Here is a 14,239-nt window from a genome sequence, read left to right on the forward strand (position 1 = left end):
TTAGTTTAATATTAGTGGTTAATGAAATAAAAATATTAAAATAATTAAGATGATAATTTTTTTTAAATAAAAATAGATTATTTTTAAGTATATAATTTTATTAAGTAATATACTTATCATTTTATATAAATAAAATAGTTAATATGTACTAAAAGTCGATGACTCAAATAATTTAATATTTATTTATAATTAAATACTAGAGTTCAATTCTCACTTTAATTATGAAATCACAGTTTGAAACTATCACTTTAATCATCAAACTATCACTTTAATCTTGTAAGGACTAACTCAGAAAAAATGAATTATATCTTCTTATTAAAAAAATGATTATCGTGTTTTAAAATATTTTATAGTAAATTCAAAAGCCCTATATTGTAATTAAACTTATTTCTATCTATTCCTAGGCGAAGTACAAATTATATCAGGAATTGGAAACTGTGAAATGATGGGGTTTTTATGAATGGTGATGATTGTGTTGTGTGTGAGTGAATTTTATGATGGTTGGTGTGGCCTTGCCTATTTAAGATTATGATTATGGCTTCTCCTTCAAGCACGTGTGTTACCATTGACAACCTCTTACCTCGTGCTCTGCCAATACTATGACTATGCCTACATCTACATGTGAAGTCAACCCATGCTTCAACATATCCCTTTACCTCTTTGCCATTTCAATTTGACTTAGGAGGAAACAAAACGATGACAAAAACTAAAGGGGACCATACTTTCTGTATACTAGTCATGTGTGGTTTGGTTACATTCCATTAACTTGCGACCTTAATCCATTTTTCATGAGTGCTTCTACATTGAATCCATATGAACACATTTCATTTTCAGTTCAAGATTTGAATATGGATTTAGACTTGATTTTGAATTGAAAGCAATTTTTAGTAATTTTTGTGCCGGATAAAAAGCTTATAATAAGTTATACAATTTTAAATCTATCTTTTTTAATTGATATTTTTGATCTGATTTCAATGTATTAATCATTTTTACGTCGATTTCTTTAGACCAATTTCAATAGAATGAAGGTTCAATGGATTATTTTTGAGTTTTTTTTACAAAATTAACCTCTTATAACATTTAATCTATTTAAGTAGTTCTTCCATTAAATTATATTTAACAATGTCTCTCTTTCAATGTTTAAGTATAAATTTGGGATTATAAAACTCAAATTCACAATTGAAAATCTTACGGAGGATTCAGAGTCCTTAAACCCGAATTCTAAATGGGAAAATTTTAAATTTTATTTATTTTGATTTTAAAATGGAAAAATGAAAATATATTTTGATTTTAAATATTTATTTTTTAGTATTTTTAATTATACAATTTAACATAAATTACATTATTTTTTCGTGAGAGATAAAAATGTCACTCATATATTAAAATATACTCCTTTTGATTTTATTATAAGGCTTTGTTTAGGGAGAGAAAGGAATAGAAGAGAATAAAAAATAATAAGTGAGAATTGATTTGATAGAAATTAAGTAAGAAATTAAGTGAAATAGAATGAAATTTGTAGTTGTTTGGTAAAGTAAAATTAAGTTATAATTGGAATAAATTTAGTATTTACAATTATTATTTTACCCTCAATTTATAATATAGTTAAAATTAATATTTTTTTATATGTAATTTTACATATTTTTCAAAATCCACAAAAATTCCCTGATTGAAGAGCGTATAAAAAAATGATGTGGGGGCTCACTTTCAATTCTTCACCATTATCCTTAAATACCCTCTACCAAACACAAATATATATATATATATATATATATATATATATATATATATATATATATATATATTTTCAAATCCCTTCTATTCAATCCTCCTCCTATTAAATCACCTCCATCAACACATAGGCTAAGACTTTATAAATAAAATCATATTTTACTTATCATTAAATTTCTATGAGAGGGATGAAGATACTACTTAATATAAATGTTTATACATCGATACTAATAAAAATGATAAATGACAGTTTGAGAATCTAAAAGATAAGGAAAAAATACACTCTCGCAATCTTTAATAAAGATAAACACATGAAAATAAAGTTAATGTTTTATAGAAATTATAAAGTATTTTATAAAAAAGGTTAATTTTTTTTAATAAATCGTGTCTTATAATAATAACCATAGAAAGTACAATTTTATCTCTTAAACTTAATATTGTTAACATTAATTATACTTTTTTAAGAGATGAAAGTATTATACTATCATTCTTCATTTGTTAAATTACAAAACTGATCACCTACAACATTTAAATTACACTCTTGTTTCTATATATACAAAATTTAAAACTCATTTCATTTAAAATTGAAATTCATAAGAAATTAAATAAACAAATAATTTTATTATTTATTTAATATAAATATTACTAAAAAAGACGCTAAATTTTTAGTTGGTTAAGTAACCAAATTTTAAACAAGTTTGGTAAAAATATTATTAAAAAAGTGATGAATTTGGGGTTGGAAAAACTAAATTCACGCTATGAACAATATTTTTGTGTATTTGGATAGATAAATCATGAGATTGTGTAGTTGAAGTAAAGAATAAGTCTACATATTTGAGGAGGGATCCTTTTACTCAAAGAGTAAGTCTACGTAAACTTATTCCGTTCAATAACTCATGTTCTATATTAAATTTTAACAATTCAACCGTTCAATTTAAAGTTCCTAATGCATAAATCAAATCTGGAAATTTTTAAAAAGTTTGAAAATCATTTGATACTTCATTTTATTAATTCAAATTGATGAATAATCATAAAATCATTTTATACATTGATTCGAATTAATGAAATGAAGTATTAAATGATTTTCAAATTTTTTAAAAATTTTCAGATTTGATCAATGCATTAAGAACTTTAAATTGAACGGTTGGATCATTAAAATTTGATGTAGAATATGAGTTATTGAATGAAGTAAGTATAGGTAGATTTACTCCTAGAGTAAAATAATCCCTCCTATATATATATAAATTTGAACTCGATTTTACTCGAATTAACATGTTGATATAAAAAAATTATTTTAATATCAAACACACGGATAAATAGGTAGGTATAATTGTATAAATTCATTACTTAGTTGCGCATGAGAATGATTGTTAATGAAGTTGAATTTGTTTATTTTTTAAATAAACTTTTGAATTCAAGTATTGTTATAAAAAAATAAAATGACTTGTAAAATAAAATTGTATAACAACTTATATAATATTATTTAATTTTTTTTCTCCGTCACATTATTTATTACATTTATAAGCAAAAATATGTGCAAAATTGTAAAATAACATACAAATCATTTTTTTTCTTCAAATTTTTAATTCACTTTATTTATTACACTTTGTTGTACTTCATTCATTGTTTCAAAAAGTTATGTTGTGTGATTTTATTGCACATATTTTATTATTCTACATTTATTAACGATGGAAATAGGTAATATTAAAAATTGGCATTTCACAAAAATTATTGTATGTATATCATTATTATAAAATATAAAAAAAACGTGATTGCGAAGAAAATCTTCGATACAAATAATTAATCAATTTTTTTTACAAAAGTTGATAATCTTTAAAAAAAAAATTCTCATGTAACATTTACATCTAACGAAATCTTAACTCTTAATTAAAAAAAATGAGAGAATTTAAATAATAAAAAAGAAGATATGATATTTTAATTGTGAAAACTTTTATTTAAAAAATCTAAGTAAATTTATATAGACACGAAAAAAGGGTCAAATTTTAAAAGGCTAAAACCTTAATTTAGTCCCTTATAATATTTGAAAGTTTTAATTTAGTTCTATTTTAATTTTTGAGTTCAATTTAATTCTACCTATAAAAAATGTTAGTAATATTTTCTTTCCGTCTAAATTTAATTTAAGAGTGTCTATGTAATTGTGATTCTCACGGCTCTTACTTAGCAAATTTTTTTTATGTAATTCACATCGTGGAAATTACGGTCGTGATTTAAAATCACGGACATGATTCTCACGGCTCTTAAACAACGTTAAAAAATTTAGTCGGAAAGCAAATATTGTTAGCATTTTTGACAAATAAGACTAAATTGAACCTAAAAATTAAAGTGAGACTAAATTAAAATTTTAAAATATTATAAGAGATCAAATTAAGGGTTTAGTCGATTTTAAAATGTGTGTCCCGTGGGGCGTGGGGCGTGGGCGTGAAGGAGGAAGACAGAAGAAACATGGGAGACGGTCCCCTCCCTTTTCCCTCACGGTTGCTCGCGTTCCATTTGTTGCCATTAAAGACCAAAACTCATAAATTCAAAGTAGTAGGTCAAGTCCAATACATAGAGAGTAAACTATAGTAACGGCAAATACACGTCACCAACCTTCACAAAGGTTTTTCAGTCGCTAACATACTCTTTCACCAATCTCTCTCACTTCGTTTGGTAGATATTCCTTTTCAGAAAAATCTCTGCCATACATGAATTATTGAAGTAGCTACAACTAGATGAAATTATTTGCATTTCAAACTTGTGTAGTAAATTTTTAAGTGGACATTTAGTGATCTCAACATGTTTTAGTAGTTAAAATATTGTGAGTGTTTTTTTATTCTACTAATTTATATATTAAAAGAAAAATAATATACTCTCCTGAGAACAAGAATGAGTTTGATTTGATGCTCCTGCACTAAATATGCGAATACTTGTTTCAACGGGGATGAGAACTTTAGTTTATTAATCCCTTAAGTTAGATCTAACCTCTCTTGGTTATAAAATTTGATACTTGCTTCAATTTTAATAAAATTTAGTGACACCCCCATTCACCTAAATCTTTCTGGTTAAAAAAATATATGACAAGCTTCAGTTGCCAGAACCCATTATTTCAAACATAAATATTATTCTTTCACAATCTCTTTGCCATTTTCACAATAACACCACTGACACAGTCAAACTCGAACAATTTACATTCAACCCATTGCACTTGCATTGCATTTCACCTATTTCCTCTCTTCTCTTCTAAACCAAACCAAACCACTCTTTCACTCTCACTTATTAAAAGCTGCGTAACGTTCACTGATCCCATTTCTTCCCCGAACCTTCCGTCCACATCTAACAATACCCATTTCCCCCAAACCACCAAAGCCATCACCTTTTCTATTTTGGCCCACACCGCACATGGCATAGCTAACCCATAAGATTTGGGGTTGGTTGGCAGTTGGCACCGTCACCTTAACTCTTATCCTTCTTTGGGGTTTCTTTTTTGGAATCCCTGAACTGATTTTCGGGTTGTGAATATGGCGGTGGAGAAGGGTGTTGAGATGGTGGCATTGGAGAGTTTGGGAAAAGGGTTCGATTTGGCCAGCGACTATCGCTTGAGGTTTGCAAAGGGAATTCGTAGAGGGAGGTTGGTGGTGCTTGATGAACAGAACAAGAGGGATATTTTGATTCCTGGAACTGGAGGAGTTACCATTAAGGGGGTTTCTGAGAATATTCGTTGTGATAAAGGGGATAGAATACGCTTCAAGAGTGATGTACTTGAATTCAACCAGGTCCCTTTTCTTCTCCTTCCCCTTCTTCTTCTTCTTCTTCTTCTTCTTCTTCTTTACGTTTTAGTGTTTTACTGTTATAGATCTGTGTTGTTTTGGTGCATTTTTTTAGTAAGTGTGTGTTTCTCTCCTTGTTGCAGATGTCTGAGCTGCTTAATCAGAAATCAGCAGTGCAAGGGAAAGTTCCTTCTGGCTATTTTAACGCGCTTTTTGATTTGAGTGGTGATTGGTTTCGGGATGCTGCTGACACCAAATATCTCGCTTTTGATGGCTATTTCATTTCACTTTACTATTTGCACCTCACTGCTTCTCCACTCGTACTGCAAGAGGAGGTAAAGAAGTCTGTTCCTGCTCACTGGGATCCAGCTTCATTGTCTAGGTAAACACTAAGTTGCTACAACAATCTTTGGTAGATAGACAGATTCAATTTGTTGCTGGTTTTTATTCTTTCATTATTTTGGCCATCCTGCCAAGTTTAGTATGTTTGGTATCCAAGAGCATGTTGATTAAAAAATGTAGTGTTTTCTTACCCTTGGCACAAGGCTCGAATTACCTTTTAGAGAGAATACTTGTATCAGTTTATGCTAGTTGGTGTATTCGTGTTTGAATGTTTTATGTGAAATTGTTTGGCGGAGTAACTGATGTTGACAATTCGAGTGATGTACAAATTTCTGGTTGATAAGTATACAATAGTAACAATACTAATCAATTTTGTTAGGCAGGTTCATCCAGACATATGGCACACACATAATAGTGGGTATGGCTGTCGGAGGTCAAGATTTGATCTGTGTCAAACAAAAACATTCTTCAAAGATTCCTCCTGGCGATCTCAGAAGACATTTAGAGGATCTTGGTGATTTTTTATTCTCAGATGTGAGAAGCCCTTCTTTACTACAGAGGAAGGCAGCAGATGGCAAACAGAAGGTATAGTGCCAATGCCTTATCTTCTGTAACTTTTAACATATTTGTTACTTTTCTGTTGATGCAATCTCTATTTATGTAGGTCCCAGAGGTCTTTAACCGTGTAATGCAGTCAAACACAATGCAGTTCACTAGCATTTCAGAAACATCGAGCAAGGATGTAAGCCCCCAAAGGGAATTAATTTTAATTTGAAACAAAGAAATTTTCTAGGTTGTGACATTATGGCTTATCTTGGAACAGGGCCTTACTGTTATTTGCTCAAAAAGAGGAGGAGATATGTTCAAGCACAGTCACTCAAATTGGCTTCAGACAGTGCCTTCTAATCCTGAAGCAATCCTCTTCAAGTTTGTTCCTATTTCCTCACTTCTGACAGGAATTCCTGGAAGTGGATATCTTAGCCATGCAATCAATCTGTATCTACGATGTATGTTTCAATCAGATTCAACAATTATACTATAATCTACATCTCTTCAAATCCATTTCATTTATTACACTTTATATATTTTTACCATGACGTTGATAAGCTCTAAAATAAAATCTAGATTTGAGGAAGAATTCAATTTACACCCTTCAACTTTATGTGTGCATTTTAGTCCTCAAACATAAACAAGCAAGATGGTCATTTGACTTCCCAATCTGTTCATAACATGTGCCTCTCACGCGACTGTATAACTCCTGGCTAAATATGCCATGTTCCAGTCATGGAACATTTTACACATGTTTGGAAACCTAAGGACCATCTTGTATCTCTTTTTCAATTGAAGGCACAAACTGTGTGTAGTGTAAAGTTGAAGGGTGCCAACCCAAATTTTCCCCGAAAAACTAATATGTTTTGGTTCTTAAACTGTTTTTGTATGTTTTGCTTTTCTACACACAAAGTTTCCAAGCAATCTCTTCCTGCACATACCACTGTTTAATTTCTGTACTGATTGAGTCACTTATTCTCTGTAGATAAACCTTCTCCTGAAGATTTACAATACTTTTTGGAGTTTCAAATTCCAAGGCAATGGGCACCCATGTTTTGTGAGCTTCCGCTCAGGCATCAGCGAAAAAAGAGTGCTTCCCCATCCCTTCAATTTAGTTTCATGGGTCCAAAGCTTCATGTAATCTCTACACAGGTACTGTTAACCAAATTCTGTGTTTGAGCAAGTATCGTATGTGTTAGACTTTACTCTTAGATTTGAGTTTAATATTTACTTATCAAAGATGTACTAAATTTCACTAAATATAGAGGGATTAAGCTTATAAGTTGTACTATGCAACCACTTGAAATGGTAATTGAATAAGGGGGATGTATAGAATTGACCCAGATATAGAGGGATTAAGCTTATGAGCCATATTATGAAACTATAGGGAAGGATAATTGAATGAGGATTAAGATGAGATTCATTTTTTAGTTCAAGTCTGGTTAAGGAGAAAATATAACGATACATTTTCTTTTGTTTGGTTAAAGAGGAAATAAATAGAAAAAGGAGAGAAAAATTAACTTCAAGAAACAGAATTTCAAAATTTTCTCATATTTTATTTGGCTTAAGTAGGAAACATAAAGATGCATGTAGTTGATCTCACCAAGTGAGGATTTGAGGGAAGGCTTTTGTTGTTGGTAACTGTAGTCTTTCAGGTTGGCCTCCTCGGTAGTCAGTTCCTCCTATTATTTTTGTTTGTAGTCATTTCCTCTTTTAATTTCTATATTTTTGTTTTCACCTTACATGTTAGGCAATGAATTTTAAATAGCTTTAGGATCTTTAGGTAGATGAAAGATATCCACATTTGCACTGTATTGTCTAATTAACTGTTAAGTTTGGTTTTTCCGGCAGCATTTATCTTTCCAATGAAGTGGTCAAGGTAGTTCAAGGCAAAAGACATCCATACGTAACTAGGAATTTTTAACATCTGGAAGCAAAGACATTAAAAGCACTTGCATCACTGAACATAGAGTCAACATTAGAAAAAAGAAGAAAAGTAGAAAACAGTGGAATATTTAGATATTCATAGAAAACAAAAGAAAAACTTAAGTGTTTGATAAAACTTTTTTAGGATAAATAATTTCTTATTTATTAAAAGCTCCATAAGAAAGTTAGCAAAAATAAGCGCTTATTTTTTTTAAAATAAGCTAAACCAAACACATATTAAACTGTTCAATTTACAGATGCCCAAGCTGCTTTCTTCAAAGAATCTCAAAGACTGGCTAGTTAATTTTTAATTCTATTGTACCCCTTTAGCATCAGAGTTTCCAAGCTATATGACTGGGCTTTATTGGGTTGTTTACTTATCAATAAGACTCTAAAGCCCTGCATTGCCTGGGCCAGCAGGTTGCACCTAAGGATCCAGAAGGGTGTGCCTCAACCAAAAGAAGTACTGATCCCTTCTCGTCTGACTACAGTGGAAGTGGCAGATTTCTATGCAAATGAAAAGTGTGAACTGTGAAGTTTGGATGATTTATAGTTTTGTATGTTTTATATTTATTAGTGGATCCTATGCTTCTGGTTCTGGACCTTATGTGAGCTTCTGCTCATCTCTAATAATTTTCTGATGTGATATTCTTGGAGAACTCAGAAATGCACTCAGTTCCAATATGTCATAATATGTGACCAGTGAGTGTATTTAAGGTTCTTTCTGTTTTCTTCATCATATGTGTTGCATAGCTTTGTAAGGATTTTCACTCATTTTATTATCTCCTCTCATCTTGTCTCTGCCTAGCAGCTATGTTGAATTATCAATCCTTTATTCTTATAGTTCACGAATATTCTCTTGTTAATTATGGTATTTTATACAAAATGTCAGGTTGTAAGTGAAGAAAAACCAGTGGTTGGCCTACGCTTGTACTTGGAGGGCAAGAAATGTGACAGACTTGCTTTACACATACAACATCTTTCAAGCCTACCAAATAAAATGATCCTCTCTTCAGGAACCTCAACATCGAGCATGCCATGTATGTGGCGAGGATCTGATGATAGTGGATCCAGCGATCAATTTTTGGAAAGAATCAGATGGAAGAGGTTCTCAAATGTGTGCACAGCAGTGGTTAAGCATGATCCTAACTGGTTGAATAGTTCTGGAGGTGTTTATATTGTTACTGGTGCACAACTCCTTAGCAGAGGGAGCTGGCCAAGGAATGTGCTTCATCTGCGTCTTCTTTTTACTCATATATCCAATTGCAGTATCCGAAAATCTGAGTGGACCGCTGCACCAGAGGCTTCAAAAAAGTCATCTTTTCTCACAAATTTGAGCACAACATTTTCATTCACACAGCAGAGCCCTACTGGTCCTCCAAAACAGGCTCCAACTGCACTTAACTCTGGAGTTTATCCAGATGGTCCACCTGTGCCGGTTCGTTCCAGTAAACTACTTAAATACGTGGAGACAGCCGAGGTTGTGCGAGGCCCTCATGATGCTCCTGGCCATTGGTTGGTAACAGCTGCCAAGCTTGTGACTGATGGTGGTAAAATTGGATTGCAGGTGAAGTTTGCATTGCTAGATTATTGGTGATTCCAGGCTTCTGTTCAGAGTAATATATTGGTTGTCATGTGTTGTTGCTAAAATATTTTTGAAACTTTAGATCTCGTGTATATATTCTTTCTGTAGGCTTTGTACAGTACAGTATACAAAATGAGTGGCTGTTGACATCGGGCAATAGAAAATTAAAATTTGGTTATTTTTCTATTCTGGATACATTTAAGTGTTGAGATTTTAATCATCATCGTGAAAAAAGTTAGGGGGGAAAATGGTCAAATACAAATCAAACCAAGTGTTGTGCAAATAAATGTGGGTCCTAACATTACGTGACCCTGATATAATCAAACCAAGTGTTGTGCAAATAAATCGCGGGAGCAAATTACTTGTACCAAGACGCTAGAGTGTGTCTACGGAGCTTGAGAGATGAGTTAATATTAGTTTTTATTTTATTTATAATCATGTTATTCGATGAGAATCTTCATTTGCTTTGTTAATGACCAATGAGAATCCGACTGGCTATTGTTAGTAGAGTTTTCCCTTCTAATACTTTTTTTATTTACAAGATTCGAACTAGAGATTTTGTTTAAGGGATTAAGTTCTGTTCTACAAAGATTGACTGCTTGTTGTTGGTTTATTAGTTATTCAAACATACATGATTAGTGACTATTCTACCTAAATTTAATCTTGGTCATTCATTTTGATTGTATAGTCAAAATCAGTTGTTCTTGTCTCTTAATACACTACCAACGTATATAAACTGTCATTGTTATCTCTCAATATGAAAAGGAAATAAATAGGATATATTCCCTGATTTGACCATTTAATATGGGGGTATTTTCGGATAGTCAATTGGGATATATTTGCAAGCATTGGCTGCGTGTTTCACTAGGCCAAAAGAGTGAAAAAGACATAATGATTTGTTCTGTGTCTGAGGTTTACATCATAAAATGATATTAAATCAATTACTTTTTTCTATTTATAAGACCCGAATCAAATTTGTTTATGAAGTGTTCTACTCATACCAATTTGTTGAATTATTAGTTATCCAAGCATGCTTGATTAGTGAAGATTATTTTACCTAAATTTAATCTTGGCCATTCATTTGGATTGTATAGTCAAAACTAGTTGCTCTCATCTCTTAATACATTTCCAATGTATATAAACTGTCATTGTTATGTCTTAAGATGAAAAGGAACTAAATAGCATATTGCCTGATTTGAGCATTAGTTTAATATGGGTGTATTTTCATATAGTCAATTGGAATATTTTTTGCTAACATTGGCTGCGTGCTTCACTTGACCAAAAGAGTGAAAAAGACAACGATTTATTCTATCTGTCTCAGGTTTACATCATAAATGTTATCAAACCAGCTTCCTGTGTGCAGGAGCAATGTATGTGTAGGGGTAGGAGTTTAGGTCAATTCATGCACTTCTTTTACTTGATATTTACTACCTGAAAATTAATGCATTAACAATCATTTTAAGGAAAATAAAGGCGAGGTAGATGACACAGCCGAAAGAAGGTAAAAGTGGCCATATCACTTGCATATTTGCCTGAAATATGTGTAGCTTTCTTCTTATTTGCTGAGATGTATTGGTATTTTTATACGAAAAAAGTGGAAAATAGCACAAGAGTAGCCAACTATATTTCCTGCATGGGGTTGTTTCCTATTGTTGTGATAATTACAATAGTAATTATGCAACTTTACGTTCAAAGAAAGGAATCTTGATGGGATGTCCACTAATTGCGTTGGGTCAAAACTTTGATGCCCAACAAGAATAGTATAACACTGAATGAGCCGAAAAAGTTTACACTAACACCGGTCCTTTTGAAAGACTATTCAAAATGTTAGACTCAATTGACAATAAAATAGTCAAACCTAATAATTCTATTAAACCTAGCTATTATTATTTTTAAGTATTTTTTGCTGAGAATGGTTTGTTTCAATTGTCTGTATTGTACCATAGTAACATTTTGACCAATTGAATTCTACCTGAAAGGGAGAAACGAGTGAATACCGAATAAAAATGGTATGGTTGACTGTTCACATTTTGAATAATAGAAAAAATGGCACACGCACAAGGCATGAAACACTGTTGTGTGTTAGGACAAGAGTTTTTAAACTTTATTTTGAACGGTTTTAATTTTTTAAAATTATGTTTAAATGGGGTCATATATGTTTGAAAATTTTATCTCAACAATAACTCAGCTTTAAAATGAAATTCTCACTCTAAAAGAAAAAATTATGTCCTTTCTCTCTTAATTAAACATGTTCATGTTTAACAAATTACAATTGAACAAAATTTTTTACAATGAAAACCCCTTTTGTCATTTTCAAGTAAAGTTTGGAGAGTGTCCAAAAATGTCTACTACAGGCTAGCCTATTAGTTGTAACACACCATTAAATGTTAACATTGATTATTTGTCTTTTTTTTTTTACAATAGTTTTTAATTTTTAATTTTTTTTACATCAGTGACATTAAATTAGAACTTAGACATATTACTCTAATTATCCGCTATTAGACGACCTTAATAATTCAGTTTTTCTTAGTTAGCAATAGTGTACTTGTTTTACTTAGAGATGGCAAAGTGGGCCATGGCCCGCGGGCCGGCCCGTTGGCCCGCCAAAAATTGGCGGGCCGGGCCAAGCATTTCAACCCGCCAACCCGCCAAGCCCGCCCCGCCAAGCCCGCCAACCCGCCGGGCCAAATAGCGGGCCGGCCCGCCACAACCCGCCGGCCCGCATGTATATATATTTTTTAATTTAATTATTTTTATGTTTATTTTATTTTGATGTAGAAGATGAAGATGAAGATGATTAAGAAAAAAAGTAGAGACATCTTCTTTCAAGAGAGCTTCTAATATTCTTAGAATAAAAATTTAAAGTTAATTAATTGTATTTAAACTTGTTTGTGGACTATCAAAAAATTTAGTGTATAAATAATTTGTAAGTTTATAATTTAGTTTTGATTTTGGTGTAAATGGACTAATTTCTATTTGATTTTGTTTTAAGTTTGTAATTTGTTTTTGTTGAACATATATTAAGTACAATATGTATGCATTTTTAATTTCATATGATTATATTTATTTATTTGTAGCAAAAAAAAATTTATTTAACCATAAAATAAATTTTTTTTTCCATTTTTTTTTATTTTTTATTTTTGTAAGCGGGCTGGCGGGCCAGCCCGCCAGCCCACCCTTAGGCGGGGCGGGCCAGCATCTCCAGCCCGTTTTACATTGGCGGGCCGGGGCCGGCCCGCCCCGTTTTTGGCGGGCCAATGGCGGGCCGGGCCAAAACGGCCCGGGCTGGCCCGTTTTGCCATCCCTAGTTTTACTTATATCTCAATTCAGGTATTTTTCACTAAGTTTTTTCTTCTTCTTTCTTTTGACCAAATTAAGGTGTGACAATAGCTATATCAACAATTCAACATCTTGCATATTTGAGGGCAAATTTTGAAACATCATGTGTGGTAAAAAAAATTGTCACAAAAATTTAAGACATCTAACATTACGCGATACTCTTCCCAAATTTACGCACAGCGAATGGTAACCCCAATTTGCTAAGAGTACAAATATGAAAGAGCCTTCAAAACTTGAAATAAATTCAGCTTCCATGATCTCTTTGGGAATAAACTTCTGCATGCATGTTTCATAAGAAAGAAAGAGAGTAAAGAGATAAAATTTTAAATTTTAAATTTAAATTTCTTTCCTCTCATATAAATAAACCTTTCTCCCCACCTCATGTGTAACATAACATTGAGATTTTTTTTATTTGGATAGAAGAAAAGAAAGAGAGAAGACAAAAAAATAAAATATAAATAAGAAATTAGAAAAAAATCTAATTTCAATTTTTTTCTTTCTATTATTAATCAAGCTCTTAACTAATAACTATAACGACCATTGACATGATATAAATTGGCCACAACAGAAGAGAAAAGTGAAAACTAATAGTAGTAACTGCTAAAGATTAGGAGATGAAAGTTGATCGTTCAATCCTGGTTCTTGGCTTCTTGGGTTCAGTATTTTGTTTTAATTTAAGTCACTGTCTAAAGAAACTTTAACAATACTTTTATTCCAAAGAGAAAAAAGAGGTTGCTTTGTTTGGTTTGATTCACGCAAAGAGGAGTCGAAGTATATTTTCTTTGATTAACACAAGAGAAAACGGAAGGAAAAATAAAAATAGTATATTGATCTATCATTATAAAAAAATTATAAAATATATCAGAGGTAAATTTATTAATCTGTATAGTTCAAAAGTTGTAAATTACTTTTTTCTTCTTCAAATTTCTAATGTTAGATAGGAAACAAAAATAAAGAGATAGTCTCTTATTTATTTATTTCCCCTTTCTTTAACTCTAATTTT

General features: G+C 31.5%; 1 protein-coding gene across 2 annotated transcripts; it reads left to right on the forward strand.

Moving 5' to 3' along the window:
- Window positions 1-4,646: 4,646 nt before the first annotated feature.
- On the forward strand, window positions 4,647-10,092 carry LOC109810692 (MACPF domain-containing protein At4g24290). 2 transcript variants are annotated; one of them, XR_014431733.1, is made up of 8 exons: window positions 4,647-5,501; window positions 5,639-5,877; window positions 6,221-6,422; window positions 6,502-6,579; window positions 6,661-6,844; window positions 7,372-7,538; window positions 8,733-9,014; window positions 9,205-9,346. XR_014431733.1 is itself a non-coding variant. In XM_020374227.3 (7 exons), the coding sequence occupies exons 1-7, from the start codon at window positions 5,247-5,249 to the stop codon at window positions 9,907-9,909; spliced, it is 1,830 nt and encodes a 609-aa protein (XP_020229816.1). In that variant the 5' UTR covers window positions 4,685-5,246; the 3' UTR covers window positions 9,910-10,092. The 2 variants fall into 2 exon arrangements, 1 of the variants encoding a protein (XP_020229816.1); XM_020374227.3 differs by lacking the exon at window positions 8,733-9,014 and having other exon boundaries at window positions 4,685-5,501; window positions 9,205-10,092.
- Window positions 10,093-14,239: the final 4,147 nt, after the last annotated feature.

This window comes from Cajanus cajan, chromosome 2 (assembly GCF_000230855.2).
Source record: "Cajanus cajan strain Asha chromosome 2, NIPB_CcT2T_4, whole genome shotgun sequence".
NCBI lineage: Eukaryota > Viridiplantae > Streptophyta > Magnoliopsida > Fabales > Fabaceae > Cajanus > Cajanus cajan.

Coding starts and splice junctions, on each gene's coding strand:
- LOC109810692 (XM_020374227.3), top strand. CDS start 5,247: ATGGCGGTGGAGAAGGGTGTTGAGATGGTGGCATTGGAGAGTTTGGGA. Junction 6,580..6,660: donor CAGAAACATCGAGCAAGGAT/GTAAGCCCCCAA, acceptor ATCTTGGAACAG/GGCCTTACTGTTATTTGCTC. Junction 6,845..7,371: donor AATCAATCTGTATCTACGAT/GTATGTTTCAAT, acceptor TATTCTCTGTAG/ATAAACCTTCTCCTGAAGAT.